This window comes from Puccinia triticina, chromosome 17A (genome assembly GCF_026914185.1).
Source record: "Puccinia triticina chromosome 17A, complete sequence".
In the NCBI taxonomy this organism is placed as follows: Eukaryota; Fungi; Basidiomycota; class Pucciniomycetes; order Pucciniales; family Pucciniaceae; genus Puccinia; species Puccinia triticina.
The window spans coordinates 3,296,706-3,323,903 of record NC_070574.1 but is presented as its reverse complement, the minus strand read 5'-3'; the positions used below and the strand labels follow the sequence as shown (position 1 = coordinate 3,323,903).

At 48.4% G+C, this 27,198-nt stretch overlaps 6 protein-coding genes across 6 annotated transcripts; 5 read left to right on the top strand and 1 right to left on the bottom strand.

Annotated features, from left to right (window-relative positions):
- Positions 1–3,674: 3,674 nt before the first annotated feature.
- On the top strand, positions 3,675–4,217 carry PtA15_17A303 (uncharacterized protein; the record flags this gene model as incomplete). The annotated part of the gene is made up of 3 exons (XM_053164406.1): positions 3,675–3,696; positions 3,770–4,134; positions 4,206–4,217. 3 exons carry the CDS (start codon positions 3,675–3,677, stop codon positions 4,215–4,217), a joined length of 399 nt encoding a protein of 132 aa, XP_053028376.1.
- A 1,663-nt stretch (positions 4,218–5,880) lies between these two features.
- On the bottom strand, positions 5,881–6,267 carry PtA15_17A302 (uncharacterized protein; the record flags this gene model as incomplete). The annotated part of the gene is made up of 1 exon (XM_053164405.1): positions 5,881–6,267. The coding sequence occupies one exon, from the start codon at positions 6,265–6,267 to the stop codon at positions 5,881–5,883; it is 387 nt and encodes a 128-aa protein (XP_053028375.1).
- A 346-nt stretch (positions 6,268–6,613) lies between these two features.
- PtA15_17A301 (uncharacterized protein) lies at positions 6,614–9,284 on the top strand (the record flags this gene model as incomplete). The annotated part of the gene is made up of 3 exons (XM_053164404.1): positions 6,614–6,871; positions 6,940–7,423; positions 7,531–9,284. 3 exons carry the CDS (start codon positions 6,614–6,616, stop codon positions 9,282–9,284), a joined length of 2,496 nt encoding a protein of 831 aa, XP_053028374.1.
- A 392-nt stretch (positions 9,285–9,676) lies between these two features.
- On the top strand, positions 9,677–11,866 carry PtA15_17A300 (uncharacterized protein; the record flags this gene model as incomplete). Its single annotated transcript, XM_053164403.1, has 8 exons — positions 9,677–9,808; positions 10,070–10,217; positions 10,278–10,480; positions 10,545–10,800; positions 10,873–11,088; positions 11,150–11,237; positions 11,331–11,729; positions 11,806–11,866. The coding sequence occupies 8 exons, from the start codon at positions 9,677–9,679 to the stop codon at positions 11,864–11,866; spliced, it is 1,503 nt and encodes a 500-aa protein (XP_053028373.1).
- Positions 11,867–12,320: 454 nt separating this feature from the next.
- Positions 12,321–13,322, top strand: PtA15_17A299 (uncharacterized protein; the record flags this gene model as incomplete). Its single annotated transcript, XM_053164400.1, has 7 exons — positions 12,321–12,426; positions 12,511–12,577; positions 12,659–12,697; positions 12,774–12,823; positions 12,925–12,987; positions 13,092–13,171; positions 13,275–13,322. 7 exons carry the CDS (start codon positions 12,321–12,323, stop codon positions 13,320–13,322), a joined length of 453 nt encoding a protein of 150 aa, XP_053028372.1.
- Positions 13,323–14,662: 1,340 nt separating this feature from the next.
- PtA15_17A298 (uncharacterized protein) lies at positions 14,663–16,924 on the top strand (the record flags this gene model as incomplete). Its single annotated transcript, XM_053164399.1, has 10 exons — positions 14,663–14,924; positions 14,989–15,029; positions 15,115–15,338; positions 15,406–15,712; positions 15,817–16,078; positions 16,157–16,189; positions 16,267–16,281; positions 16,385–16,527; positions 16,597–16,635; positions 16,733–16,924. The coding sequence occupies 10 exons, from the start codon at positions 14,663–14,665 to the stop codon at positions 16,922–16,924; spliced, it is 1,518 nt and encodes a 505-aa protein (XP_053028371.1).
- Positions 16,925–27,198: the final 10,274 nt, after the last annotated feature.

Sequence of the window (27,198 nt, the reverse complement as noted above, 5' to 3'; positions counted from 1 at the left end):
GAAAAGCACACTAAGAAAGCTTATGGAAAGTCACACGCGGACTGGAATGCACAGATTGCGGATCACAGATTTTGGATCGGGTATTTGGATTGGAGTGGGAAAGGCAGGGCTGGACTGCAGCAGACTACACACACGTGGACTGGTAGCAGCGGCACTTCAGCGGGTGAGCCTTGGCAGCCGGAGCGGGTTCCACCAGCGGGTGGTACTGGGGTGAAGGCGGTGGTGAGAGACTGACTGGCGGGGGCTAGACAGAGGACGGTGGGAGGTCAAGCGTTGAAGAGGAGCGGAGTCTGGGAGACTGACGTGCGGAAAAGCAGGCAGAGCTGGAGGACTAGTGCGGAAAAGCAGGCGGAGCTGGAGGACTAGTGTGGGATTTGGTGGGAACAGTGAAATGCAAGGAGGGAAGGATGGGACAAGGTCTCAGGGATTTCTCTTTGATTATTATCCTATTATCCTATGATCTTACGGATTACTCATTATTGTACTTACACTTACGGATGTACTAGAGTACTAGGAAAGATATATGTGACCTTTATCTTTACCTTAAGAGTTACTTGCGGAGCACGGAGCTTTATTCACTTGCGGATTATTACGCTATAGATCAGGCTTATAAAGGAGCGCTGAAGGCTAGCGGAAAGTAGCAGTGCGGAGCCAAGTCACCAATAATCACACAGCCCGGACACAAATATTCTTGAAGGAGGCAGTTAGCAAACATTTCCACTGACTTACCAGCTTTTATTCTCACACCGTTGGTACCTGTGAGATCAGTGGAGTGCCCCAACTCTCATACCGGATAATACCCAATGGGTATTTTTTGAAAAATACACTCCCGGCTCCCAACCTGTTGGGTTGGATATACCTGTTGACCCTGTTGCTGGGGTCCAGCCCTACTGTGGTCTGTTGCCCAGACCCGCTCATGACCATGAGTGGCTTTTAAGCTCAACCTCTCAGAGAAACCCTGAGTGGCTTTTAAGCTAAACCTCCCGGAGAAACCCAGAGGGAAACTTAGCTAAGTCCCTTGATTGGAGGTGCACAAGCGCTGTTGCAAAGCAACCCTCCAAAGAAGGGACTTACACCCTAGTACTACCTCACAAAACAGTATAAGGCAGCAGAAGTGTGATTTCAACCTTTTGTCATGTTTTGTTCTGTAGAAACTACACAAACATACATGAGGAAGTGAGCTACCCCAAAAGATGCACAAGAGGAATGGCTCTCTGCTCACATTTCTTTTTATATTTTCAACACACACACCTGATTTTTAAATAATTATCCAAGACAAGACGTTTGACTGCCTTCTTGCAAGTGCTAGCAGATGTTTTAGTGCATGTTTTTCTGAAACCTGAGAGCCAAAATCCAACTTCTTGATTCTTGATAATCACATGCATTGTTGTGGTAGACGCTTTTGTTCTGGATGGAAAAATTCAAAACTTTCTAGTTTACATATGTAGTGTTACATTACACCCTCTTTTGATACACACACTCCCTCCAGTTTACATACACAGCCGTACACAACTGAATGTATATAGCTTACATACCACCCTTTACAAGCCTCATATGCAGCTGTGTAGCAACCACAAGCCACTTATTACAGTATCCTAGCAACCAAAAGCCACATTAATAAAGCTGCATAGTAACCATGGGGCTGTACAAGTCACTCAAGCAGACTACACAGCAATACAGAAAGCTGTGCAGGTCACTTGAGAAGACTCCATAGCAACCAGAGGGCTGTGTAAGCCACACTTGTAACTAGACCACAAGGTAAATTTGCTCATGTCCACACTGCCACACTATACATAGCTGTATTCTGCACAGCAGACCAGCCAAAATATCAGCCAAAACCCCTCATGTACATAGACCACCAGCACAAATGCCTCACATTTTGCTATATAAGGAGGGGCTCTCTCTTCCTTTTCCCCCCATCAGATTGGATCCAATCCAGGAGATCATTCCCCCCACAAGATTCAAATAAATTGTCACCCTCAGACTCTCCACCACATAATAAAATACTAGCTTTATATTTTGCAATACACAGTCCATTCACATTGTGAACCACTTGTGAGAAAAGTATTCAACTACACTAGACCACTGTCTTCTTGCTTCCAGCCTAGCTGGGGGTGATGTCAGTCATTGTCTTTCAGAGAGGCAGGGGTTTCCCCACACATACTTCTCTAAATTCAGCCATAAGAGGTGCAAACTGCTTTTGGAGTCTCACATTGGGTAACTGTCTGATGTGCTTTAAAAAATCAATTGAGTCACCTTATGACAGCTTGTATTTTTCTGTCAGACTCAAGGGATGTTGTACATAAGCAAAGTTTTGGCATGTGTCAGATGGTTTGAAAAAAAAGACATTTTTTTGAAGTCTCACAAATTCCTGATTTCCCTTTTCGGATTCAAAGGCAGAACTAGAGCACCACTGCCTCAGGGTGGTGGCAGGTGGAAGGGTAGATGTAGGCGGACAACTCTGTCTGCTCATACTTTTGATAGCCTCCCTGAGTTGAGATATCAAGAGTTGAAGTTTTTGAAAGTTTTCCCCAGCCAAATGGGATTTCTGCAGCCTACTGTTTTGCGAGGTAGGGTGTTCAAGTCCCTACTTCGGAGGGTCGCTTCCCGACAGTGCTCGCGCGCCTCGGGCCAGTTCGGGGGACTTCCTAAAAGCAACGGTTTGTCTGGGAGAGCACCCACCAAAAAGTGATGGGAAATTCACTTTCTGAATTTTCCAGCTTGCAGCTTCGAAGCTGTCCCTACCATTTCATCAGGAGTTAAGGTGATACATACAGACGTTGCTCATTTTAGCTCATCACCTTATCATCAAACCATCAGGTTTTTTTTGATGGATTTTTGGAAAAAGGCAGCAAGTCTCCAAGAACCCCTCTTCTTGGGCGGTGCCTGGCCCCGCAGGTCCGAGCGGGGAAAGTTTCTTTTCTGTTTTGTCTCCTTTGTTCGAGTGACTCTTCAAAATCGGAGTCGAAAGAAAGACAGACAAGATGCATGCGCATCCATCCATGGTCCGAACCGTACCTCGCAAAACGAGCAAGCAACAGGCCTTTGAACGCCAACCAGAGTATCCGGTATGCTCACAGGCGAGCACCCCGACACAAGTCGTGAGTCCCTCCCTGCGGTCGGCGGCACTCTGCTCCCCATTCAGCCCCGCAGAGGAGCGACTTTGTTAAAGTAAGCTCCTTGAACGGAGGCTCGCTTCCCCAGGGTCGCTCCGCGCCAGCCAGGCTGTACCAGACCCTCGGAAGAGGCACTTGTGATCAAGTTAGTGGTTCCACGCCCAACTGCTCGGTGTCCGCTAAGGGTGCAGGCACACGATGCGAGCAGCATTCCGACCAACAGGGCAGCAGTCTAGCAGCCCAGGCACCCCCGGATTCTTCATGCCTGCTGCGTACATGCATGATCCCTCTGCAAATGCAGCGATGGATTCAGGGTATAAATAAGAGCAGGAAAGGATGCCCCTTCCTTCACTTCCTCCCCAACTCATCAATCATCCCAACCAAAAAACAGTGCACTGGTCTTCGCTTCTCTGCTCCATCCGTCCTCTACAGCTAGCAGCAACCAATTCCTTTGAAACACTTCTGTTTGCGCTTCTCTCTTTGCAACCATTCCGCCCAAGAAATCCGTTTTCAGTACAGCTTAAACCCTGCTCATAACCCACCGAAACGGACATCACAATGGACTTCAAATCGCCCAACTGTGAGTTCCTCCAGGGCGCTATAACAGTAGCGTTCGACATAAATTTCTAACGGTCTTATGTTTTGTAATCCAGCATCGCCTGAGGGAACAGTTCCAGAGATGCGAACCAAGCGGCCCAAACCGGTGCTCACCTTGAGCTACCACCTTCCGACGGGTGTTGTGCAGGGACGACTGACTGAAGGTGGCAGCGGCTTCTCCCGTGGTGGACGTTCGCCGGCGCTAGTCCCGATCCGGTCGCCCGTCGAGCCTCCGGCCCCGCGCAGCCCCTTCGGCCCGTCCTCCGCTATCCTCAAAGCTCCCCATCTCAGCCAGTCGAAGGAGTCCTTCTCCCCGCTCCCTCCTACTCCTACTACCGCCCCTTGCGATGCTCCCCGGGCTAGCGTCTTCGAGACTTACCAGGCTCAGTTCCTTCAGGCTCAGTCTTCCGTTCAACCCCAGGTTCGTCTCGTTTACCTTTACCTCACAACTTATATTCTGACTTATATCTTCTCCTTTCTCATGTTATTTAGAAGAAGGATTGAAGCATTCATACCCCCGGGAAAATCACGATATATAACATCCTATTATTATTATTTTGTTTCATCAGTGCTGCTTTACCTCGTCTGAGCAGTCCAGTCAGTTACATTATGTCTCCCTCCTTATCTCTGTTTTTTTGTTTAACCAGTACATTAGTAGTAGTATCAGTAGTGTACAAAAATCCAGCCCTCGCTTTCCGGATTTTGTGAGTCTCAATATACATCTCGGGCAAGGCATAAATGTTTCTCCGTCACACAAAAAAGTCCAACAGTGCCAGAAACCCGACAAGCCAAAGCACCTCACAATGCCCTTGACTCATTGGCGATAAGGGGGAGGGGCCGCTCCTAGCTTAACTAAGCCTCTTGAACGGAGGGTCCGGGGGACCCCGCCCGGAGGGCTCTCCGCAGGAGAGGCTTATGAGTTATATCTTGATTTAAGCAGGAGCAGAAAGGATCTGCTACACTAAAAATCCCAACCAATATAGAAAAACTGAATACACAGAGCTGTAGGTTCTGTTCTTGCAATCAATTTGAGCCACTTATCTATCTTGTAGCCAGAAAAACAACTCCTGGAGTCCCAAACAAGTGGAGCCTCATTTGGAAGACTTGTGCATTTTTGATCTTTTGAAAAGGTCAACAGATTGAGATAGAAAAAATCTGAGTAGACCAAAATGTAGAGAAAGAAAAGTAGCATAGGGTACAGATAGGGCATATTGGTGGAGAGGCTGGGGGAGGAGCTATAAAAATTTTAAAAACCTCTCAGCCAAATGAACTTTCTGCTCCCGCGTAAAATTTGGGATAATGCACAAGTCCCTCCCTGCGGGAGGGGCGGCTTCGCCGCCAGCCACAGCGCTCCCACCAGGGGGGACTTGTGTTAAGTTAGGGCCGCTCCGCTACACAAAACCCAGCGCGGTGGCCCCTTCACGCTAGCTAGGCGGTATTCTCCGCCCCGCCGGCGAATCGCCATGGGGCACTGCGCTATGGCTAGTGGGCGCTAGCAGCGCTGTCCCCTTTCTCAGCCGGTCAATGGCGTTAGAAGTGCCGATAGCGGGCCTTGTATGTTGGGCGTTAGCGGTAGCGGGGATCAACGCCCGCTGACAGTGTACGTAGCTCGTCTACGCTGCCCTAAGGCTAACCAACGTACGTTTAGAGGGTTAACTCTGATGAAAACAGTAAGATACTTTCGTCATGGAAAGAAGGATGTGTATGGAATTTTGAACAGCACTTGTTCGCGTGTCTGGCCTTTGCTCGCAGTGGTTGGCAGATTTGTGCTTGATGTTTTTTATGTATGCATACATAGCAATTGTGGTAACATGCTTCCTGGAAAAACGATGATGGTGATACTGACAAAGAACGCCGATGAGATCTACTTATTTATGTAAGGTAGTTGTATTGAAATGTATTCAATTTGCTCTATCCGCTGTTGCGATATGATTGTGCTTGTTGACCACTGGATGGTTTCTTCCTTCTTGGTTCTCAAACTAGGTAAGCATATAAGGTCCAAAACAATCAACAGTGATTTGTATGTAAATATCGAGTACACATATCAGGAGACGAGTTGGAATGAATGTTCTTTATATGTATCTGGATGGTTGTCGGTGGTCCTGTCTCAAGTTTGTGCATGCAGTGGGATTGGATTGATATATAATTAGGGACAGGTGATCGTGGTCTATTTCTTCCTCTGCTTAAGTTTCTTCCCGCCACTTGGAGACTGTGATGAGCTCGGCAGCCACTGTTCGTCGACGTTCTTCCTGGTAGTAGCTGTCGTATCTTCCGCTCTCGATTCGTTGGTGCTGTTGGTGGTGTTGGTTGCGGCCATTCGTTCTTGGGCCCTGGTGATTTCCTCCCCGCTCACTTCCTCGCCTCGTCTGATTCTCTCCATGATCTCTGGTGGGATCGCCACCCGGCGCACTCCGGTCTGAAACCCGGCCACCCCTCGCCCGATCCCCTTCTTGAGCTTCTCCGCCTTCTCGCGCCGCGCATTGTTGAGGTAGCTGAGCAGGACAAGGACGGGCAGACAGATGATGAGGTAGATCGGGATCATCGATGTGTCCATGACGTGTCTTCTCGATGGTTTGTTGTTCGCTGACTGACACGGGGTAGAAGATCCCCCCCGAAACTGAACGATTACAGAATTGCCAACTGCGGCTTACGTCAGCCCCAGTCTCAAGTCTCAGTCGTCTCAGTCCCCGCAGCCCCCGCAGCCCCGCGCTCCTCAGTCGCCAGCCAGCCCCGGCCCCCCCCCCGGAGGCCACCCTATATCAGCTGCTGCTCGCCCACTGCCCGCCCCGGCTTGAACTTTCGCCACCAACCACATTCTCGCTTCTTCCTCCCCAGCACCACTCCCCAGCACCACTCCCCAGCAGCCAGATAACACATATTACATACACACACAACCGAAAATGATGGCCAAGAAACTACCACTCCCCCACTTCCTCAACCTACCCCTGCCCACCATCCCATGCGAGTCATCATCCTCGAAATCCACCAACTCCTCATCGAGCACGGACACCAACGGCAGCAGCACCAGCACCCAGCCGCTGGTCTTCAAACTCAACCTATCCCCCGAGCAGTACGAAGAGCTGCTCAACCTCGATGCCGAGGTTGAGGAGGGCGAGGAGGGCGGGCTCAGGGTCGAGTTCGACCCATCCGGGAAGGCCGTTCGTCATCTCTATCATCTCAGTTGACCATACAGACACTAACCGATCGATCGATCGCTCATATTCAGGCACTCCACCTCAACTCCGAGCGCATCCTTCAGCTCAATCCTCCCCGCTCAGGACCATCCCGGACCAACAGGCCCGAAGAAATCTACCGACATACCCCCACATCCCCCGCCCCCTCCACCCGATCATCTCTTTCAGGCCTGTTCAGGATCCCACCGAGCTCAACGGTCTATGACCTACAACGCTCTCAGCCTTCATCCGACCTTCCGATCGGAACCTCTACCCAGACGCGCGCTGTTGAACCCCCCAAACCGAGCAGCAAGCCTACCCACCCCACCCCCTCCATCAACACCCCTCAGCCTCCTAGACCGGCGCGTCTAGCAACCGAATCAAGCCGGAGTGAGAAGGAGAGACTGGCTGGACAGAGACTGAAGGAAAAGCGGCAAGAGGATGATCGAAAGAAGAAGGAGAAGCAGATAGCTATCCTGCCTGATGCTCCCGCGACCACCCCCGCAGCCAGGCGACCCCGCCCAACGAAGGTTAAAGGTTGGCGGCGTTCATCTACCCCACAGTCTCTTAACCAAATCTCACTGGGACCTTCTTTTGACCATCCGATCGCCTCGATCCCTTTTTTGCTTCTTCTTCCGTGACAGCTGCAACAAAACAAACATCTTTCGTCGCTGGCACACAGTCGCCGAGCACCACGCCATTGAATGGCACCCTCTCATCGTCCAGGAGTAAACCCCTGCCCTCTGCCCCAGTCCCACAGCCACCTCCTCCTAGGCGGGCCCTACCCGGATCCCAATCCGGAAAACAGATCGCACATGGTCTCAACCAGCATCTCGCCAACTCTTCTGCAGCGTTGTCTAAACCTCCACCACCCCAGCCACAATCAGAAGCACTCCCGCCGGCACAACCGCTGCCAGCTCCTGCTCCGCCACCGGTGACGTTCAAACCATCTAGTTCGAACAAGCGTGGCAAGACAGCGCCTCTCAACGCCCCTCCATCAGAGCCTCCGAGTGCTACCAAGCTCAGCCCGAGCACCGAGAAGAGCGAGGCTGATCACCGGCAGCTGGATACCCCGTCGCAACCCCTCAAGCCACCTTCCCCTCCTGTGGCAACTCTCAAACCGAAGGACTCCACCCAGGCCTCCAAGTCTTCCCCCCGCCTCAATGCCGTACTAGATGAGGCCAAGACTCACTCTCTTCCTGAAGCTCCTGGATTATCCTCAGAAAGGACAGCTTCGTCAACGTCGGCGCAAAAGCGAAATCTGAAGAAGCAAGCTCCTTCAATCGCCTCGAGAACATCAGGCAACGCTCAAGTCGAGAGAGCACCGAGTCCTTCTGCGGCTAGTGATGCTCCCAGTAGCTCGTCGAAGAGGCCCCAGGCGGATACATTACTTGATAATCCGACCCCTCTTGCAAGCCGGCCCAAGAAAACTCAACGACGTGATGGGAATGAGCGACGGCCTGCAGACGATTCTCCTGCCCCACCAACCAAGTCGACCAGGCCCCGATCCAACAGTGGTGCCACAAGACCTGAAGACCAGCCCCGGAAATCGGGCATCACGATGAAGAAAGTCCCGGCTCCAGCGACCGTCGAGCGGAATACGAGTCACGCTGAAGCTGGTGGCACACCGCCGATCACCAAGAAGAGGGCGCTAGAAGCGGAAGCGGTTCCTCCGAGCAACGCTCTCAACAAGCGAGTTCGGCAAGAAGAGGGCGGCGGCAGTCTGTCTGCCTCAGGTCTGCCGACGATCCGGAAGGTGGTTCGGCCCCCACCAGCTGCTCCAGTCGAGCCGGAACCGAGGCAGAACGGACAGGCGAAGCGAGTGAAGAAGAAGAAGAAGCTGTCCAGACGGGTGGATTATACGAGTTCGGAGGTCGAGGAGGGAGAAGAGCCGGGGGAGATCGTGAATGTGTCGAGCAAGCACCGGGCGACTGGCTCGGGCAGCGCGTCGAACTCTGCGCAGGCTGTGAGTGAGGCCGAGGCAGGCAAGGCCGTTGTTCCTCCTGGGCCGACGAGGGAGGATGGGGGCGGGAGAGCTGAGACGAAGGGGCCGTCGACGAGCCCTCCGCAGGCGACGAAGCTGGACGGGAAGGCGCGGGCGAGCGAGCGGAGTGGGGAGGCGGGGGCGGGGGCGACGACGACGAGGACGGGCGAGGAGCGCGTGGGGGCTGCTGCTCGGCCTGGTGGGGCCAGCTCGCCGTCGTACAAGCTCCTGCGGCTGCAGTTCCACAAGCTGCTCCGGCACTACGAGTTCGTCTGTGCGCGGATCGAGGAGTACAAGAGCGACGACTCGGCGATCAGCAATCTGCAGGAGGTCGAGGAGCTCGTGTTCGAGGTGCATGGCTTGGAGCTCGAGCTGGACAGGCTCCGGCAGCGGCTGACGCGGAACTATCTCTAGCTTCTCTCTCCCCTTATCCCATCCTCTGCTCTCCCGGTCGTTGATCCTCCCCCCCTTCATATATTCTGATGTACTTGTACCCTGCCCGCTCCTCTACCCTCATCCTCTGCTGAGAGATTGCCAGCTGTATTTATGTATATAAATAATCATATCCTTCAGATAATCGCACGTCATTAATGTATCCTGTTTTTTGTTTTTTGTTTGTTTGTTTTGTTGTTTCTGGTTTGGAGCTCTGTGTATGTGCATGTGAGATGTGTTTGTTTTTCTGTGTTGAGGGAGAGTACTTATTTATGTATTTAAATAAGTTGTCATCTTTCGGATGATGCTGTGTGAGTTGAGTGTGCGGCTTCCTGCTCCCGACCAGCCAGTGCCCGTGCCAGTGCCAGTGCCCGATGACGCTCGGCGGACTCCTCCAGCAGACGGCCGGCCAGCTCCACCAGCTCATCGCCCAGCAGCCAGCGAGCAGGAAAAACAGCAGGAAAACTCAGCCGAGCTGGCCCCCAGACGAATGGTTCAGTCGGCCAGTGCGAGCAGAACTTAAACAGGAAGAACTTAGCCAGGAAGAAGAAGAAGAAGAACAACAACAACAAGAACAACAACTTAAACAAGAACAACAACAACAACAACAACAACAACAACAACAACAACAACAAGAAAACATCATCCTCAGCGACTCCCCATCAAACACCCAGTCCATCCCACCCATCCCAAGCCAACAGCAACAACCAACCACACCACCACCACCACCACCACCACCACCACCACCACCAGCTAGACCACAACAGGCCTCATCCCATCCCCCCACCTCATTCAGACCACCCCCACTCCACCCCAGCCGCACTAACCAGCCGCTCGTCAAAGAAACACTCGATGCCCACTCCAGCTTCAGCGAACTCGGCCAGAAACAGGTCAACCAATACCTCATCAAACAAGGTAACAGCCATCCACTCACCAGCCCAAAAGACGAAAACTGACTGAGCTTGGCGTCCCCAGAGATCGGCAGAGGCTCGTTCGGCGCCGTCCAGCTCGCCGAAGACGCCCAGACGGGGCTCTCCTATGCGATCAAGGAGCTCTCCAAGACCCGGCTCAAGAGGAAGTTCGCAAGGGAACTCATGCTCATCAACCAGCCCTTCATCGACCACCACCACCACGATGCACTCTTCCTGATCAGAAACGAGGTGGCGATCATGAAGAAGGTGCCAACCATCCTCATCCACCCAGCCACACACACACACACTGAGATATGTTCCGTCTACCCAGATCAGACATCATAATCTCGTCCGATTGCACGAGGTCCTGGACGTCGAGGGCGAGGACAGCCTCTACATGGTCATGGAGTACTGTCCCGGAGGCTCGCTCATGCGGCTCGTCCAGGAGACAAGGCTCGCCCGGCAACCTTCCCAGAAGGACCAGGCCCCCGGGATCCTCAGCGCCGGGCTCGACCTCGACCTCGCCCGCAAGTACTTCAGACAACTCGTTGCCGGGATCGATTACCTGCATCGGAACGAGATCATCCGTCAGTCTTACACACACACACACTCTCTCTACAGTGCATGAAAAAAAGGGCTGATCAACAAAGCCCAAACAGACTACGACATCAAGCCCGACAACCTGCTCCTCTCGTCCGACAAAAAGCAGCTCAAGGTCGTCGACTTCGGCATCTCCGCCATGTTCGTCAAGCCCGGCGACGACAGCACGGTTTCCCGGACCATCGGCAGCCCGGCCTTCCTCAGCCCCGAGCTCATCAACGCCGCCAACGCCGACGGCCCCGTCAGCGGCACCGCCGCCGACATCTGGGCAATGGGTAAACAACCCTTTCTCTCTACTTGTCGCAGGCCAGCCGCTGACTCGCGTGCCCCTTCCAGGCGTCACGCTCTACTTCATGCTCACCGGCTCGCTTCCGTTCCCGTCCGAACAAATCATGGCCATGTACGACGCCGTCGAAAACCAAGCGTCAGTCGCCACCCCGGCCATCCTCAGCGCCAGACCATCGATGTGCTTGGGTTGACAGTGATGGGTTTTTTTTCTTTTTTTCTTTTTCTGTAGGCCGGCGATCCCGGATGAGTGGGATGGACCGCTGCTGGACCTGATGAGTCGGATCCTGGACAAGCAGCCCTCGACGCGGATCAAGATGGCCTCGCTACGCGGGCACGGATGGCTGACGAACGGGGGCAAGCTGCCGCCGGTCGACGGGGGGGAGCCTAGCCCAAGGGCGGGCTCGGTGCCGGACAAGTGCCGGGGCCCGCCGGGCGAGGCCGCGCCGAGGATCTCGGAGACCGAGCTGTCGGACTCGTTCCGCTTCGGCTTCACCAACCGCTGCTCCGTCTTCTCCGAGCTCGTCGACAACGCCCTCAGACTCTCCTCCTGGAAACCCGCCTCCGCCGCCTCCTCCTCCTCCGCTAATACCCCACCCCATCTGCTCGGCCGTCGCAAGGAGCTCTTCTTGTACGTCTCCCCGCTCCATCCCTCCCCGCCCCTCGCTCGCCGGCTGACCCTCTCTCTCTCTGTTTTGTGGATGCAGTAAGGAGTTCCATCGCCAGATCAGCGAACGGACGAAGACCAAGTTCCAGCTCCAATCGTAGCTCACTACCCGTTCCCGGAATCCCACCGCCATCGGCCCTGTTGTCAGCCCCGCGCCGGCTTCTCCACTCCCATCGCATATATCTGCGTTGGCGACTCGGGCCGGCTGGTGGACTGGGACCCCCGGAACCATAGATCCTCAATCCCCTCCACTCCCTCTCTTTCTCTCAACAAAAGGATGGTCTTTTGTATGTATGGAAGGGCCATCATCCCGGAAGCCGCGCCTTCACCATCCTTCTTCTTGGGCCTCTTTCTTGAACTTACCATATATATATATATATATATATCTTATCGGGGCTGTGTTTCTGCGAGCTCATCTCTCTGTGTCTGTATTGTTCTTGTTGTATTCCTTCTTGGGCTTCCTGTGTAAGAACGAGGAAGGCGCTTAGAGCGGTGCTGGCTGAGTGGGTTCGCACACGGCTGGGGGGCGGGGTGGATCAAAACTAGTAGATCTCCATGTTTGATGCATGGGATTTCTCGAGCCCGTTCGGGCTGTTGATGGGCGACGAAAATGGCCCAGATGACCTCATCTTGCGTCTATCACAGGCCCCGTACCGGACAGGTCTGTGATATGCCCCGGCCAGCTCACTTATTTCAAACGTCATCGATCGCAAATCGGGTGGTATCCCTGCATCCAACTTCACAGACCTACACATCTTCAAGACCGTCTCGATCTCGCTCTCCGACAATGACCAACGCGCCGGACTACCTAGGCCTGTCTGTTTCCCAAAAATCTCAGGTTTTGGCTTGATGGTAGACCAGAGATGACTAACATGGCCCTTTTACGGAGGTAGTGCGTACGGCTTCCTGGTCGCCACGGGGGGCATCATGGGGTGAGCCCACCGGTCTCCTCCTCGTCTCCACAAAGCCGCGGTGATATGGTCTGACGAGGGCGCGCACGACACACAGCTTCGTCAAGGCGTCCAGCGTCCCTTCCTTACTCGCCGGCACCGTCTCAGGTCGGTCCCCTTCAACGCTCCCCGGCTGTGGCCGGCGTGTCGACGGCGGCTGATGTTTTTTTTTGCCTCTGCTCCCCTTCGGCGTGCGTCGACACGCACAGGCGGATTGATCGCGCTCGGCGCCCATCGCTACCAGCAGAAAGGAAAGCCGGATCTGATCTTCGGTATCTCCGCCTTGCCTTCCATTCTCTGCCCTCTTTTGCCAGCCGCTCGGAGCGCGATTGCTGACGGCCACTCTTGCCCCCATGCCCCCACACACGGCTCGCAGCCATGAGCGTGATCCTGGCCCTGCTGATGGGCAACAAGTTCGCGGCCTCGAGGAAGATGATGCCTGCGGGGATCACGGCAGTTGAGTCCGCCCGCTTCCGTCGCTCTGCTCGGCCACCGAACGCCGGCTCGTGTTGCTCACTCCGTCTCTTCTTTTGCGCTGTGATGGTTGGACTTCGTGCAGAGCTTGTCGCTCGTCATGGCCGTCCGATACGGGCTCAAAATGCTCTAGAAATCGCCCCGCTGGGCCTTTCACCAATCAGCCCCACTCGATACCAGCTGAAGGACGCCCGCGACCCCGCTTGCTTCTTCTTGTCTTTGCTCCCCAATCTATCCGCTGTTGTTCGACCATTGTCCCCTTTTTTCTTCTTTGAAAATACGCGTCCAGATATCACTGAAAAGCCGAGCGCTACATACATCACTGAGCTCAGGCTTGGTGGTCCGGCCGCGGCCACGGACTGGCCCGGCTCAGCTACCCGCGGCGGAGTCGGACAGGCCGGGCCGGGCAAAAAAAAAGACAGAAGGTTCCGTTGTCCCTCCCGCGGCTGCCCAATCGGAAGGTCCTGAGGTGTCCAGCGGCGCCCTGTCGCTGGAGGGCTAACTGGCCGGCAGGCCGCTACGGATGGCCCCCTGGAAGCCCACTGGGGGGTGGGATCAACTCGGCATTTGTTTTGATAGAATCCGAGGGCAGCGTCAGTGATTGGTGTCTTGCCGCTTGCCGGATCAAGCGCATTTTACTTGAAGGCAGTCTTGCCGGCAGTTGACGGCCTAGCACTGCATGTCTGTAACCTCAGCACTGCCAACAGTAAGTAGAGGAGACCTGCGTAGATAGATGTGGGCGAAGCCATGCTTTGCTTAGAACTTCTGAACACTTGTGGCACAGATGTCCAACGCTGAACACTATAGCTCTAGTCACTCCGCCGCTAGAGCATCAGCTGGGCAGAGTTTGGGGCGGGTGGGTTGAGATCATGAGCTCTTGATGTGTCTCGTCAAACAGCCGGCTTGGGAACCGGAGAGTGGCTTAAAGTTTCTGAAATGATTGGGTATTAAACGCTTGTATCTAGCAACTGAGGCTGTCAGGGCGGTGTTGGGTTGCTACCAGGCCAACAAGATAGCTTGATCAAACACCGACTCGCTGAGACATGCATAGCACTGCTACTTGAAAAATCACAAGGCCTCCTTGGCTAAAAGGGGGATCGTGGATCCACTTGCCCCCAAGTCCCTTTTCCAAGTCACTTTGATGACCTCATAGCCTTGCTGCATGGCCCTGTTCAAAGCTGCACGGAAGATTAAACTGTACAATCAAGGATCCAAGATACATAGTTGTTGCTACATAACTTCGGATACAACGCCAGGGTGGTGCGGACCCTTGTGCTCTCATCAAACACTGAATTCAGCTTCTTCTCACTTTTGTATTCCTGGCGAAATTCAACTTTGCTTGCTGCCGTAGCGCCAAGTGATTGCTTCAGATGCCTCACGCGGCCGTTTACCCCCTGACGAAAGCTCAACGAACCCGCACCTCAGATTAACTCGCCCCTCCATATGGTAACAGCTATATTTCGAGATATCAAGATGCCAATTGAACAATCCATGCCCCTAACAATGGGCTTCCAGACATGCTCGCCAAAGCCAATGAAAATCACCTGCCTGACCATTGGCACCAGGGGTGATGTCCAGCCGTACATAGCCCTCTGCCAAAGATTGAACGAGCTCGGCCATCTCTGCACTATTGCCACTCACAAAAATTTCCGCGATTGGATTGAAAGCAGTGGGATTCTGTTTGCTGAAGTTGAAGGAGATCCTGAAGAGCTAATAGAGCATTGCGTAGAATATGGTAACTTTGCCTATTTCGTTTTTGTAAAAGTTCTCATATCAAACTGACAGTTCTGAAAAAACAGGTGTTTTGTCGCCTTTCTTTTGGTGGAATGGTCTCTCACGCGTACGTTAATATTCCAAGGGCTATCTACTTGAAGGTATGTATGGACAGAGTAAGAATGACTTAAGCCTTTGCAAAAACATCTCAGTTCAATCCTTGGTTTGATGGACTCCTCACAAGCTCCTGGAAAGCCTGTCAAGGCAGCGATCTGCTCATCGAAAGTCCCAGCGCCCTAATTGGGGTCCACATCGCACAGAGCCTCAACATTCCGTACTACCGAGCTTTCACAATGCCTTGGACCAAGACTGGCGCATACTTCCATGCTATGCTGGCGATGAGCGATAATTGGGGAAGCTGGATCAATAGGATGAGGTAAGATGATTGAAAGGTTGGAATGCCATTTCATAGAAATACTAACCCTTCTCTTCCGGCCGGCCAGTTACATCCTCTTTGATCTACTTATTTGGGCTATCCTTTCCACAAGAATCAACGCCTGGAGGCAATCAGTTCTGGGATTAGATCCAACAACCTTCTCTCAACTAAGACTTGATCAAGTACCCTTTCTTTATAACTTCAGTTCATTTGTCGTTCCGAGACCAGATGATTGGAAGCCGTGGGTGAAAACGACCGGATATTGGTTTCTGAACTCCCAAGAAAATGCGACATCAGAAAAGTATCCAGAAAACAGCATCCCTGAAGACCTGAGAAAAGTGATACATCAAGTCAAAGAAAGTCGACGCAAAATTGTATACATTGGTTTCGGATCAGTAAGTCCAATCCAGTTGGCTATTTTGTTTGTCTCGCAACATATTACGCTTTATTCCAGAGCTAATCAGCGACAATCTGGAAGGTTATTGTTCCAGACCCGGAAGGAATGATGAACGCTATAATCGAAGCGGTGAAAGAGGCGAACGTCTTTGCCATTGTCTCTGGAGGCTGGACAGCGCAACACGCAGACCGGATACACGAGTCGTCGGCCATGAGGGCATATATACACCAGCACCTCGATTCCATGTACTACGTGGACTCGGTTCCGCATGGATGGCTTTTCGAGCAGATCGATGCCGCCCTTCATCATGGAGGCGCAGGGACAACAGCTGCGAGCATTAGAGGTGGGAAACCCCCTCATTATCCGAAATAAAAGATCGATTTCGTCTTGCGAACACTGATCTGAATCTACCAAAAATTAGCTGGAATCCCAACGATGATTAAGCCTTTCTTTGGTTAGTTTTCCTCCATCGTTTACACAGCGTTCCGCAGGAGTGGCGAATCTATAAGCTGATGTTGTTTTCAAACACAGGGGATCAAAGTTTCTGTAAGTGCTCTTCTTACCATGGACCTGGTGGACAGAAGTAGAGAAAGCCCTAGAGCCAGGGAATTCAGGCCGCGGATTGAACTGACACTCGGGCCGTCTGCAGGGGCTCGAAGGGTCGAGCATTTGGGCGTTGGGACCCATGTGAAAACGTTTGAAAAACACGACATCCTTCGCGCTATTCGCCGGGCGACTACGGACGAAGATCAGATCAATCAGGCAAGACTCCTCGGTGGACAGATTAGACGCGTGAGTCGTGTCATCCAAGCAATGCTTTCATCAGTGATTCTGACCCGCTTATGCACTCCAAAAACTCAGGAAAACGGGGTGGATAATGCAGTCAAAGCCATCTACGAGGTAAGCATCAATACAAGAGGGATGGGCTGTGCTGTGATCTTATTCGTTTTCTGATGCTGTTTTCTTTTGGAAAAAAATAATAATAATCTAAATCTAGTATCTGGACTACTCGCAATGCCTCATTGAAACGACCCGCTCATTGACCTCACCATCGCAACCCAATCAATTATCTCAAGTCGCAACAGCTTTAAAATCGAAAATTTCGAGCTCAGTAGAAGCTGTTTATTTTTATCGCCCTACGACGGCTCAAAGAAGGACTGATGATGGTGTTTACAGCTCCCTGGTTTAGAATCCTACAACTCGACACCAGCTAAAGGCATTTCCTCCCGCCCCCTTTCAAATTACAACAATCTTGTTAAATATCAGCTGAAGTAAATTGTCATGACTTCGTAATCATCATGACCATCTCTTTTGGTTCTCTTCTTGAACATTCACTGAAATACTTCGGGGTGGGAAACATGGAATAACTTAGATCAGTTAAAGATTGTCATCTTCTTTTGAGCAAATAATGCCACTTTATTTGGATGTCAGTGAAAATCTTTAATACACCTTCCTTTGAGGATCCATAGAAACTTTATAAGTGAATAACTAGAGAGTGTTGAAATAGGGATGAGGATGGATTTTGCAATTGGTATGTATTTGCAGCTCATGGAAGTGGTAGGATTGAATAGAAAGGATTGAGAAAAAATTCCAAACCATCTTATGATATCCATCTACCAACATGGAATAGCACTTTCCCAATTTTGAAAATATCAATGGTTACTTTGGGAATAGTGGTACTTGTAAAAGCTTACTATTCTTTCATTTAATTTGTCAATAGAGAAATAAAATATGCTATTAAAAAAAGTCTGGCATTGACGAGAAATTCTTCCGTCCTTTCCTCGAAAGAAAGTTCTGTTCAATTTGGGATCATCTAACCCATGTATTAGTTCTTCAATCAAGTTCCAAGCAAATTCTACTTTGTTTGCCGGTCTTTTATTTTTTGTTTTGTCAAGAGGTTTTGCCTCAAGACCAGATGCTGAAATTTCTGCTTGAGGATGCAAATCAAGCTGCATTTCAAAATGGTTTGAAAGTATAACCAGGGCTTTTTTTAGAAGAACTGGATTATTATCGTTTTTACCAAAGTATTTTCGGAGGATAGTGCCAATCATCTCAACATAAAATAGAGAAATCATAAGATTTTCTGAGATGTCATCAACTCCTAAATGTTGATACTCTTTGATTTGGATTCCAGACATGCTCCAAAACCATAGCCAAAATAATCTGTGGTAAAATAATGTTTGAAATGCCGAATCCTGTAAAGCTGTCCTGTCAATTTTGTCCAATTTCCTCTTCTCAACTATTTTGGATTCTACATATCTCTCCTGATTTTTTAATGGATTGGATTGAAGACCTTGTAGGGAAATTTTTTTTATGATAACTTTTAACACGCGGCCCTGCGCGATTATTTGAGAAAATTTTGTTTACCTCATCTGGATTCTCTTTTGCAATTTCAAGTTGATGAGTTTGAGGCTGAATTTCCTTGATTAGATTGATTAATTTAGTCACATGGGCCTTGTTCTTTGTTGACATAGATTCATCCTGCAAAAATACGCCTGGATTAAACTTTAGTATGTCATGGATATTGGTCACTGGAGGTGAGATTTTGCATGCAATATCTTTATTTTTTTGAAGATGATAAATCATCTTTGTTTTTGATGAAAAATCATTGAAGACATGGTTCTGTATCAGACTGTTGCTACTTGAGGACCCCAAAGCTTTATCTATGATTGTAGGCTGATTTCCAAACACATAACCATGCATTTCTGGATAATTTGAGCATAATTCTGGAGTTATTGAGTTCTTATTGGATGCTGTTGAAGTTCCTGAAAGTATACGTGTCTCATCTGAAGGTTGGCTAAGCCTAATCCTTTTTCTTTGTTGGGTTTGAAAATCAGATCCAGTATCTTCAAAGCCTTGGTTCCACAAATCACTTGATGTTTTTGATGGCCCCATAGGAGGAAAATTAATCCTCATAGAAGATTCAAGGTTTGATCCTGCATCCATTCTTATATGTGTAGCAGATTGGCAGAATGAATTTGATGTTGGATTGTGAAAGATAGGTCCTGTTTCTATCCATTGCAGTAGATCCTGAAGAATATTATTTTCTACACCTCCTTCCATCAATGAGAAGGAGTTAGTGCTTGAAATTAATGGAAAATTGCTTTGCGCTATGTTGGAATCAGCTTCATGCAAGTTTTCTGCCACCTGGTAATATGCCCCAAACCCAGGTTCCATGAATTGATTTGGCCAAGCTATGGGAGTGAAGGATTTGTGATTCTTGGCACCTTGTACAAAATTGAGAGCATTTCCATGAAATTGAGAGGATTCCGGTGGATTTTTTAAGCTTCTATTGCTGATGTGTTGATTTTTGGTTAAACTTGTTTGATCAGAATCTTGTGGTGTTGATGTCACAGTGGGATCAAGAAGCAGCTTCAGCTGTTGAGGGTCTGCCCAATCAAATTCCTTGCTTTCTTGATTCCATCTCAATACCAGGTCTTCTGAAGCATTGCAAGTGCTCCCCAATCCCAAATATAAGATGAAGATATAATAATTGATGCAGAATGAAGGCATCTTTCTTGCAGCTCAATGAATGCAGCTGGAAATGGTGATTTTTTTTGTAACAGATTATTGAAAGTATAAGATAAAGATGTATTTTACTGATGTGGATGATTTCTTAGAGATTTTGAGCTTGTATATGTGAAAATGGAGGAGCCAACCAACACCCTTACTACAGCATATATCTATAAGAACATATTTTACTTTGAAACTCTTCAATTGCAACATTCTTTCAATCTGACACTTTTTAAATGTGACACTATTTCAATGTGACACTCTTTCAATGGGACACTCTTTAATCAAAAATATTTTTGATTCAATACTGCTTCACTGCCTTCCCCTCATGTACAACTTTCAATGTAAACAGCACCTGCTTAAACTTTGATTTTTGAAATAAAAGTACTAGTATAGCACATATTTTTTTCAACTCTGGGTACATACGGTTACCACTTTTTGGTGGGTTTCAGCAATGGTAAAACTGATACAATACATGTATCATATCTGTATTGGAAATACACAGTTTTCCAAAACTGTGTATTAGCCAAGTTCACATTGGATTTTTAAGGCCATTTTTATCCATTTTATCATTGAAATTTATCATTTTCTTCAAGTTGGTCAGATTCTTCTGTAACCACTCTTTCTGATGATTGAAAAATTTGTCAAAATTTTATGATAAAATCAGATAAAAATAGGTTCAAAGTCACCAATGTGAACCGGGCTATTGTATTGGAAGCTAAGTATGTCAAAATATGATACAATATAGATACAATATAGATACAATACACATGTATTTTTTCTGATACACAGTGAAATACACTGTATTGGGCAGTCCAATACACTTTTCAAAAATGATGTGTATTAGGGGGTTTCAAACATGGTTCAGGTCCTGTTTTAGGAACCCCCAATTCACAAAATCAGGGCATCTGCAACACACCCACCCAATTTTACCCAAAAAAACATACAGAAATAATTTGAAAATTCATTTTGCAGGAACTTTGTTTTCCTGAACTGGGGTTCCTGAACTGGTACCTGCACCATGTTTGAAACCCCCTAATGGATGTGTTTTGTTTTGCATTTCAAAGTGGAAGAAGTCATTGTGGAAGGAGGGTTCAAGAAAAAAAAAGTGTAAGAGTCTGGAATGACTCTTCACTCAAGGCCCTGGGTATGCAGACAAGGGATCCACCAAATGGATCAAAGAGGGAGGGCTCAAGACAAGACCAATGTCTTGGAGAGATTTCTAGAACCCAACAGTATTTATTCCTAGCTCAGTAGAAGAATCAGTGCTTTATCTATACTTACAATTGATGATGATGAGAAATGAGGAAAGGAAGAAATGAAAAGAAAGCATACCTAGCTCAGTAGAAGAATCAGCGCTTTATCTCTACTGAGCTAGGAAGGAGGTGGTGATGAGAATAAGTATTCGGGCGAGTTGAGCTGTGTGATATTCTTGTGACTGGTTTGTGAACCCGCGAAGGCGTGCGCGGGCTCGCAACTCATCCCGGTCATTGATCGGAGGGTGTGCGCTCCACTATCGATGACCGGGATGACTAGTCATACCCGTCACTCGATGACATCTCATCCCGGCCATCGAGTGGATTACACACCCTCCGATTGATGACCAGGATGACTGGTCATACCCTCCACTCGAGGACCTAACACTGGTCATCGATCGGAGTAGACCCTCCGATCGATGACCGTCAACACCGGTCATCGATCGGAGGGTCTACTCCGATCGATAACTGGTCAACACCGGTCATCGATCGCAGGGTCTACTCCACTCGATGACCGGTGTTGACCGGACATCGATCGGAGGGTGTACTCCAATCGATTACCGGGCAACATCGATCACCGAGTGGAGTAGACCCTCCGATCAATGAGATGACTAGTGTAGGTCATCGAGTGGAGTAGTCAGTTTGCTGGGAAGTGACATTGATGGGAGGGACTAGGGATAATGTGTATTTATGTATGTATCTAAAGAAACTGGCTCCTGTGGTACACCAATTTAGGTGAACCTGTTTCTCAGAAGTCAAAAAAAAAAAAAAAAAGGCAAAGTGGAGGACTTCCCGTCATTTTTGAATCAATCCGGAATTTCAGATTTCGCAGGGAAATCTGAAATTTGGGACTCTGGATTGCTTCGGGGATCTTTGGGGACCTAGGTTTCCCTGTGAAATCTGAAATCTGGTGGCTCAGATCTGACTTTCCAGATTGACAGGAAGTCCTCCAGTGCTTTTTTGATTTGCGCAGGAATCCATTCCGAAAAAACCTAAAACGTATGGTACGCACCCTAAAGGTACTCACCCATATGTTTAAATTCTTTTTGAGGTGGAGGGTGGTAGTAAACAAAAATATATGGGAATCTGGGAATGATGCAGTGATTACTTAATCCTACCTCCCCCCTTCAGCAGTCCCCTTTTCAGTAAATGACTTACCCTCAAATTATGTGGGACCCTTGCAGCATTTTATTCATACCCAAAGAAGTCAAGATTTTTGCAGGGAACTCAGCTTTTGGGGCTCTAGAGCACTTCTGGGAGGCCCTCAGATATTGATAAAAAGTCATCCAGTTTTTATTTTTGCAGAGAATGTAAAATGACAATGTGTCTGGTGAGAGTTGAAATCACAACCTCAGCTATTCTGGGACACATACTACAGTGCTGGCTTTACTAACTAGACTACAGGAGCTTGTGGCTGCCAGCTGGGTGGTTGGTAGTTGTCATGGGTCAGTCCAATAGCCCTCCATACTGTGGTGATACATCATGGTAGCAGACTAACAGACAACTCAACAAAATTTCCACTCCAAAAATCTTGGAGTGGTCCAGAGTTCATGCCTTTTTTGGTGTGCATCCGGCATTTTTTTGGTGTGCCTAAAGCCCAACCCTTTACCAAATCACCATGGGTATGTCTCCAATTTCTTCTGATGTCATCCCACCTGTTTACTAGCTGATCTTCTCTTAAATTAGGCCTCCATCCATCCTTCAAAGTCTCAAAGACAAATACTTCAAGCTGGCCAAGTGGCCTGAATCATTGATTGATGAGGCAATTGATCTCACTTGGGACATGTACAATACATGGTATAAGCCAAAGCAAGCAAACTCAGCCCCAGATCAAGTGAACAAACAAACTCCCAAGGTATGTCACCAATTCCCTTATAATAAACTGACCAAGAAGACTCACAGTTTTTTTCTTGTTTATCCCAGCCCCAAAATGGAGCTCTGGCAGGGCTAGGAGCTGCTGCTATAGCAAGTTTGGATGGTGCAAACTCCAATCCAATTGAAATCTGGCTCTATGGTGGACTAGTTTTGGAAAAAGGTGCACACATAAATGGTCTGAAGTGGTGGGCCAAGCAGAAACAAGCCAGAAATACTCAAAACGGCCTGCTGAAGATGGCTCTTGATGTCATTTTTTGCCCAGGTCAGTTAATATTAGGGTCAGCCTAAATGCAGCGGTGGGTAGTTATGATACACTACAATAACCGCTGTTATCTGCGTAGCGTAACACTTGCCGTTACTGTGCTCATGTGTTAGCACTACTAGTAACGACCAGTTGTAACCCCAGGCCCGTATCGTAACGGGCTTGATTTTTTTGGTGCGTTACTAGTAGCATAACACGTTAACCACCGGTTAACGAGATAAAGAGGTGCAAATGGCCCCCTCTGGATCATGTGTAGTCCAATATCTGCCCCTCTGTGTGGGCAGATATCGTAACGGATGTCAAATGTCAAACATCCTGGGTGTGCAATATCGTAACGCACTTCCGTTACAGTTAACGGTAACAGTAACAAGAGAAAAACCGTTACGATATTGGTACGTTACCAATAACCGTACCGTAACTACCCACCGTTGCTAAATGCACTCCAAACTTTTACTTTGTGCACTCCACATTGTTGGCTTTGGGGGGCCAGCACTCCAAAAAAGTTGGAGTGCCTTGATTTTGTACTCCCAAAACATGGAGTGCCCAGATGGGCATTCCATGTTTGTTGGAGTATGTCAGCCTTAGAGATACAACAAGTATCCTAAAGTCTGCAAAAACTGGTAAACCATTTACAAATCCTGAAATATTATTGAATATTCAGAATCCTCGTGATAAATTAAGGGGGGTCACCCACTCAAAGTAACCCCTCATTCCTACTCCTTCATACATTTTCTCATACATGTACATATAGCCATAAAGCGCTCCAAAGAGCAGGAAAACTACATAAAAAATCTTTACATAAATTAAAATACATAAAATTATATTAATTAGTAAAATACCTTTCCCCCGTGAAACAGGAACCACGGGTGAGAGTAACACTCAGTACAAATTGATATTACACTTCATATTAAGCTATTTCACATGACAATTGGTTATACAAATGTCACGTGTGGGAGTAAGGGAAGTTGTGTAATATTGTACAAATAAAATACCCATAACCAAGGCAGATTTCACGTCTACTCTTGGCATTTACCCATAGCCAAAATCAATGGGAATATTTCAGCGCCCTCAAAGACCTCTCCAGTATTTAAGGAGGTAATTGATCCACTGGAATTGTCCCCTCAGACATTTCACCACTCAGTAACCTGTAAGTTAACTCGTGAAAATTCTCCTCTGGCTTATTAAAGCCACCACTTCCCTTATTTCTGCCCTTTTGGCACGAAACCTACTAGATCTTAACTCTAAAATTGCCAACATCCCTTATAAGCATTTATTACAGTTACATCTTTATAAATAGTTGCTGTAAGACTCCCGCCTCTGATGCGCAGCCAATCAGTTTAAGCGCTTACCAGCTATTTCTACGTCAAAACCTTATATATCCCTGTTCTTAATAAGTAAACCTTATTAATTACAAATATCCTCCTCTTAAATAAGAGTGTTTAAACCCTTGTAGTGGCTAAATACCACGTAACAAGTTTGGCACATTATTGCCTGTGTTTTTATTTCAGTACAGTTATAGTACTAGGGCAAAAACCCTTATTTCTGACGGGTTTTTTCCCTAAGTTTCATAAACATAGCTGACAGAGTACATAACTGGGTACTCCAAAATTGACCAAAATAGGGGAGTGCAGCTGGATGCGCTCCAAAAAAAATGGAGTGCAAGCCCAAGCACTCCACCTTTTCAGTGGAGGATTTTGGCTTTGTACTCCAGCTGAAAAATACCAAATGGAGTGCATTGGGGTGCACTCCAAATCTCCTTTTTTTTGGAGTTCCCACAGCAATCACACCTCTCAATGACCAGTACAGACCAGACATCAAGGGGACTCACACCTCTCTATGACTGGCGCGGACCGGTCATCAGTCACACCTCTTGATGACCGGTCAGACCGGTCATTGAGGGGAATAACACCTCCTCTGGATGACTGGTGTGTACCGTTCATTGAGGGGATGCGCTACTCCTCTCAATGACCGGTCTGTACCGGTCATTGAGGGGACTCACACCTCTTGATGAACAGGGCGGACCGGTCATCAGTCACACCTCTCAATGACCGGTCTGTGCTGGTCATTTAGGGGACTCACACCCCTTGATGATTGGTCAGACCGGTCATCAAGGGTAATAACACCTCCTCTTGATGACCGGTCATCACCGGTCATTGAGGTGAGTCACATCTCTTGGTGACCAGTCTGTGCCGGTCATCAAGGATTAACATCTCCTCTCAATTACCGGTCTGTGCCGGTAACCAAGGGGAGTAGCACCTCCTCTTGATGACTGGTAAGACTGGTCATCGAGAAGAATAACACCTCCTCTGGATGACCGGTGGGTATGGTCAACAAGAGGAGGTGTGACTCCCCTCGGTGACCGGCACAGACCGGTCAACAAGAGGAGGTGTGACTCCCCTCGGTGACCGGCACAGACCGGTCAACAAGAGGAGGTGTTATTCCCTCGATTACCGGTGATGACCAATCATTGAGAGGAGGTGATATTACCCTCAATGACCGGTCTGACCAATCATTGAGAGGTGTGAGTTCCCTTGATGACCGGTACAGACCGGTAATTGAGAGGTGTGGCTGATGACCAGTCCACACCGTTCATCAAGAGGTGCGAGTCCCCTCAATGACCGGTACAGACCGGTCATTAAGAGGTGTGAGTCCCCTCAATGAACGGCGGTCTGGAACAGACCGGTCATTGAGAAGAGATTTTAATCCTCTCAATGCTGGTCTGTACCGGTCATTGAGAAGAGATTTTAATCCCCTCAATGCTGGTCTGTACCGGTCATTGAGAAGAGATTTTAATCCCCTCAATGCCAGTCTGTACCAGTCATGGAGATCAGGATGTGGCAGCTGGCATTGAGTGGGGTGTGTTTGTACATAGCCCGCTGGATGGCCAGACATCCTGTAGTGTACCCTGCTTTATGTATGGGGTTGAAGTTGTAGGCACTCCAGCTCCAGATCTGACTGGAGTGCACAGTACTGCACTCCCCTTTTGAGGAGGAGAAATATCAGGAATGGAGTGCTGGGTGAATGCACTCCAATCTGATGGAGTGAGACTCATGGGCACTCATTAAATTTCCTGGCCACTGGAGTTCTTTGTGGTGCACTCCAAAGAGTCTTGAGTCCCCGGTTCTGCACTCCAATTTATTTCGAGTACTCTAGTCTGCAATTCAACAATCATTGGAGTGCACACTCCATGCATTCACTTTTGGAGTACTTTTGGGATTTTTTTGGAGTGCATTTAGGCTGACCCTAATATTACTCACTTTCTGTATCAAAATGGTATCATCTTGCTGATGATGTTTCCTTTACAGCAACCACAGCTGATTTGGAACGTCAATTTAACTTTGGGCAAGATCATGTCTCTGCCTGGAGACACCAGCTCAATTCAAAGTTGGTAGGTAGAGGGATGGCTTTCTTGTTCTTTTCAAAGAAAAGCACCATCAAGCCCTTAGTCCTCCACAATCATATGTCCAAGAAGAAGGACTTGTCAAAGACCAAGGTCAAGCAAAGGGCAGCAAGATGAAGTGAGTTTGTTAATGTTGATTGAGAGAGGTCAAAATAAATTTATAGATATCTAAGCAACTAGCAATCTGTGGTGCCCCCTCAAGTGCCTTTTTGGGTCTTGATAACCTTGTATAACCGTGGTTACCCAGGCCATCTGCTCCAGCAGATGTGGATGCAGATGCGGGTGTCTACCGGTGGCCTAAGCAGGCAATATATAACCAAACACAAACAGGTATCCAGGTGCATGGGTTCCATCTCTAACATAGGCTCAGGATTCCCCCTGATTATATGGTGTAGGGTAGACCCCCTCTCACACTTAATGTGCCAGCTTTTACCCTTCTTTCCTCTCTGATTCAGGAGGATAGTTGTCAAGTTTTACTGGTACCCATCTGGGAGGCTCCTCCCTTTCCCCAAGAGGAATATGCAAGGATTGACTATTGAGACTTTCCCCTCTACCAAGTCATATAAATTTAGATTTATTTAAGTGAATTAATAGATAGTACTGGAAAGAGAGATGAAATTTTTATTTGAAATTCATGTGCATGTATAGCTGATTAAAGTGGTAAGGTCAAATGGAAAGGCTCAAACATGAAGTCCAAGATATTAAATGATCTTCATCTACCAACATGGAACAGAGCTATCCAAGTTTTGGAAAGATGTGACTGTTTGAATTGTGGTACTTGTGAAATCTTACTACTCTTTCATTTAATTTCCCAATAGAAAAATAGAATATGTTGTTGAAAAAAGTCTGACATTCACGGGAAATTCTTCCATTCTTTCCTTGGAAGAAAATTCTGTTCAAGTTTTGATCCTTTAAACCATGTATTAATTCTTCTATTAAATTCCAAGCAAATTCTACTCTACTTGCGTGTCTTCCATGTATTGTTCTGTCAAGAGTTTTTGTGGGTTTTCCAAATTTTGACATTTCTGCTTGAGGATGAACCTCAAACTGTATTCCAAAGTGGTTTGAAAGTATTACCAGGGCTTTTCTCAGAAGATCTGAATTGTTATTCTTCTGACCAAAGTATTTTTGGAGGACAGTACAAATCATATCAACAT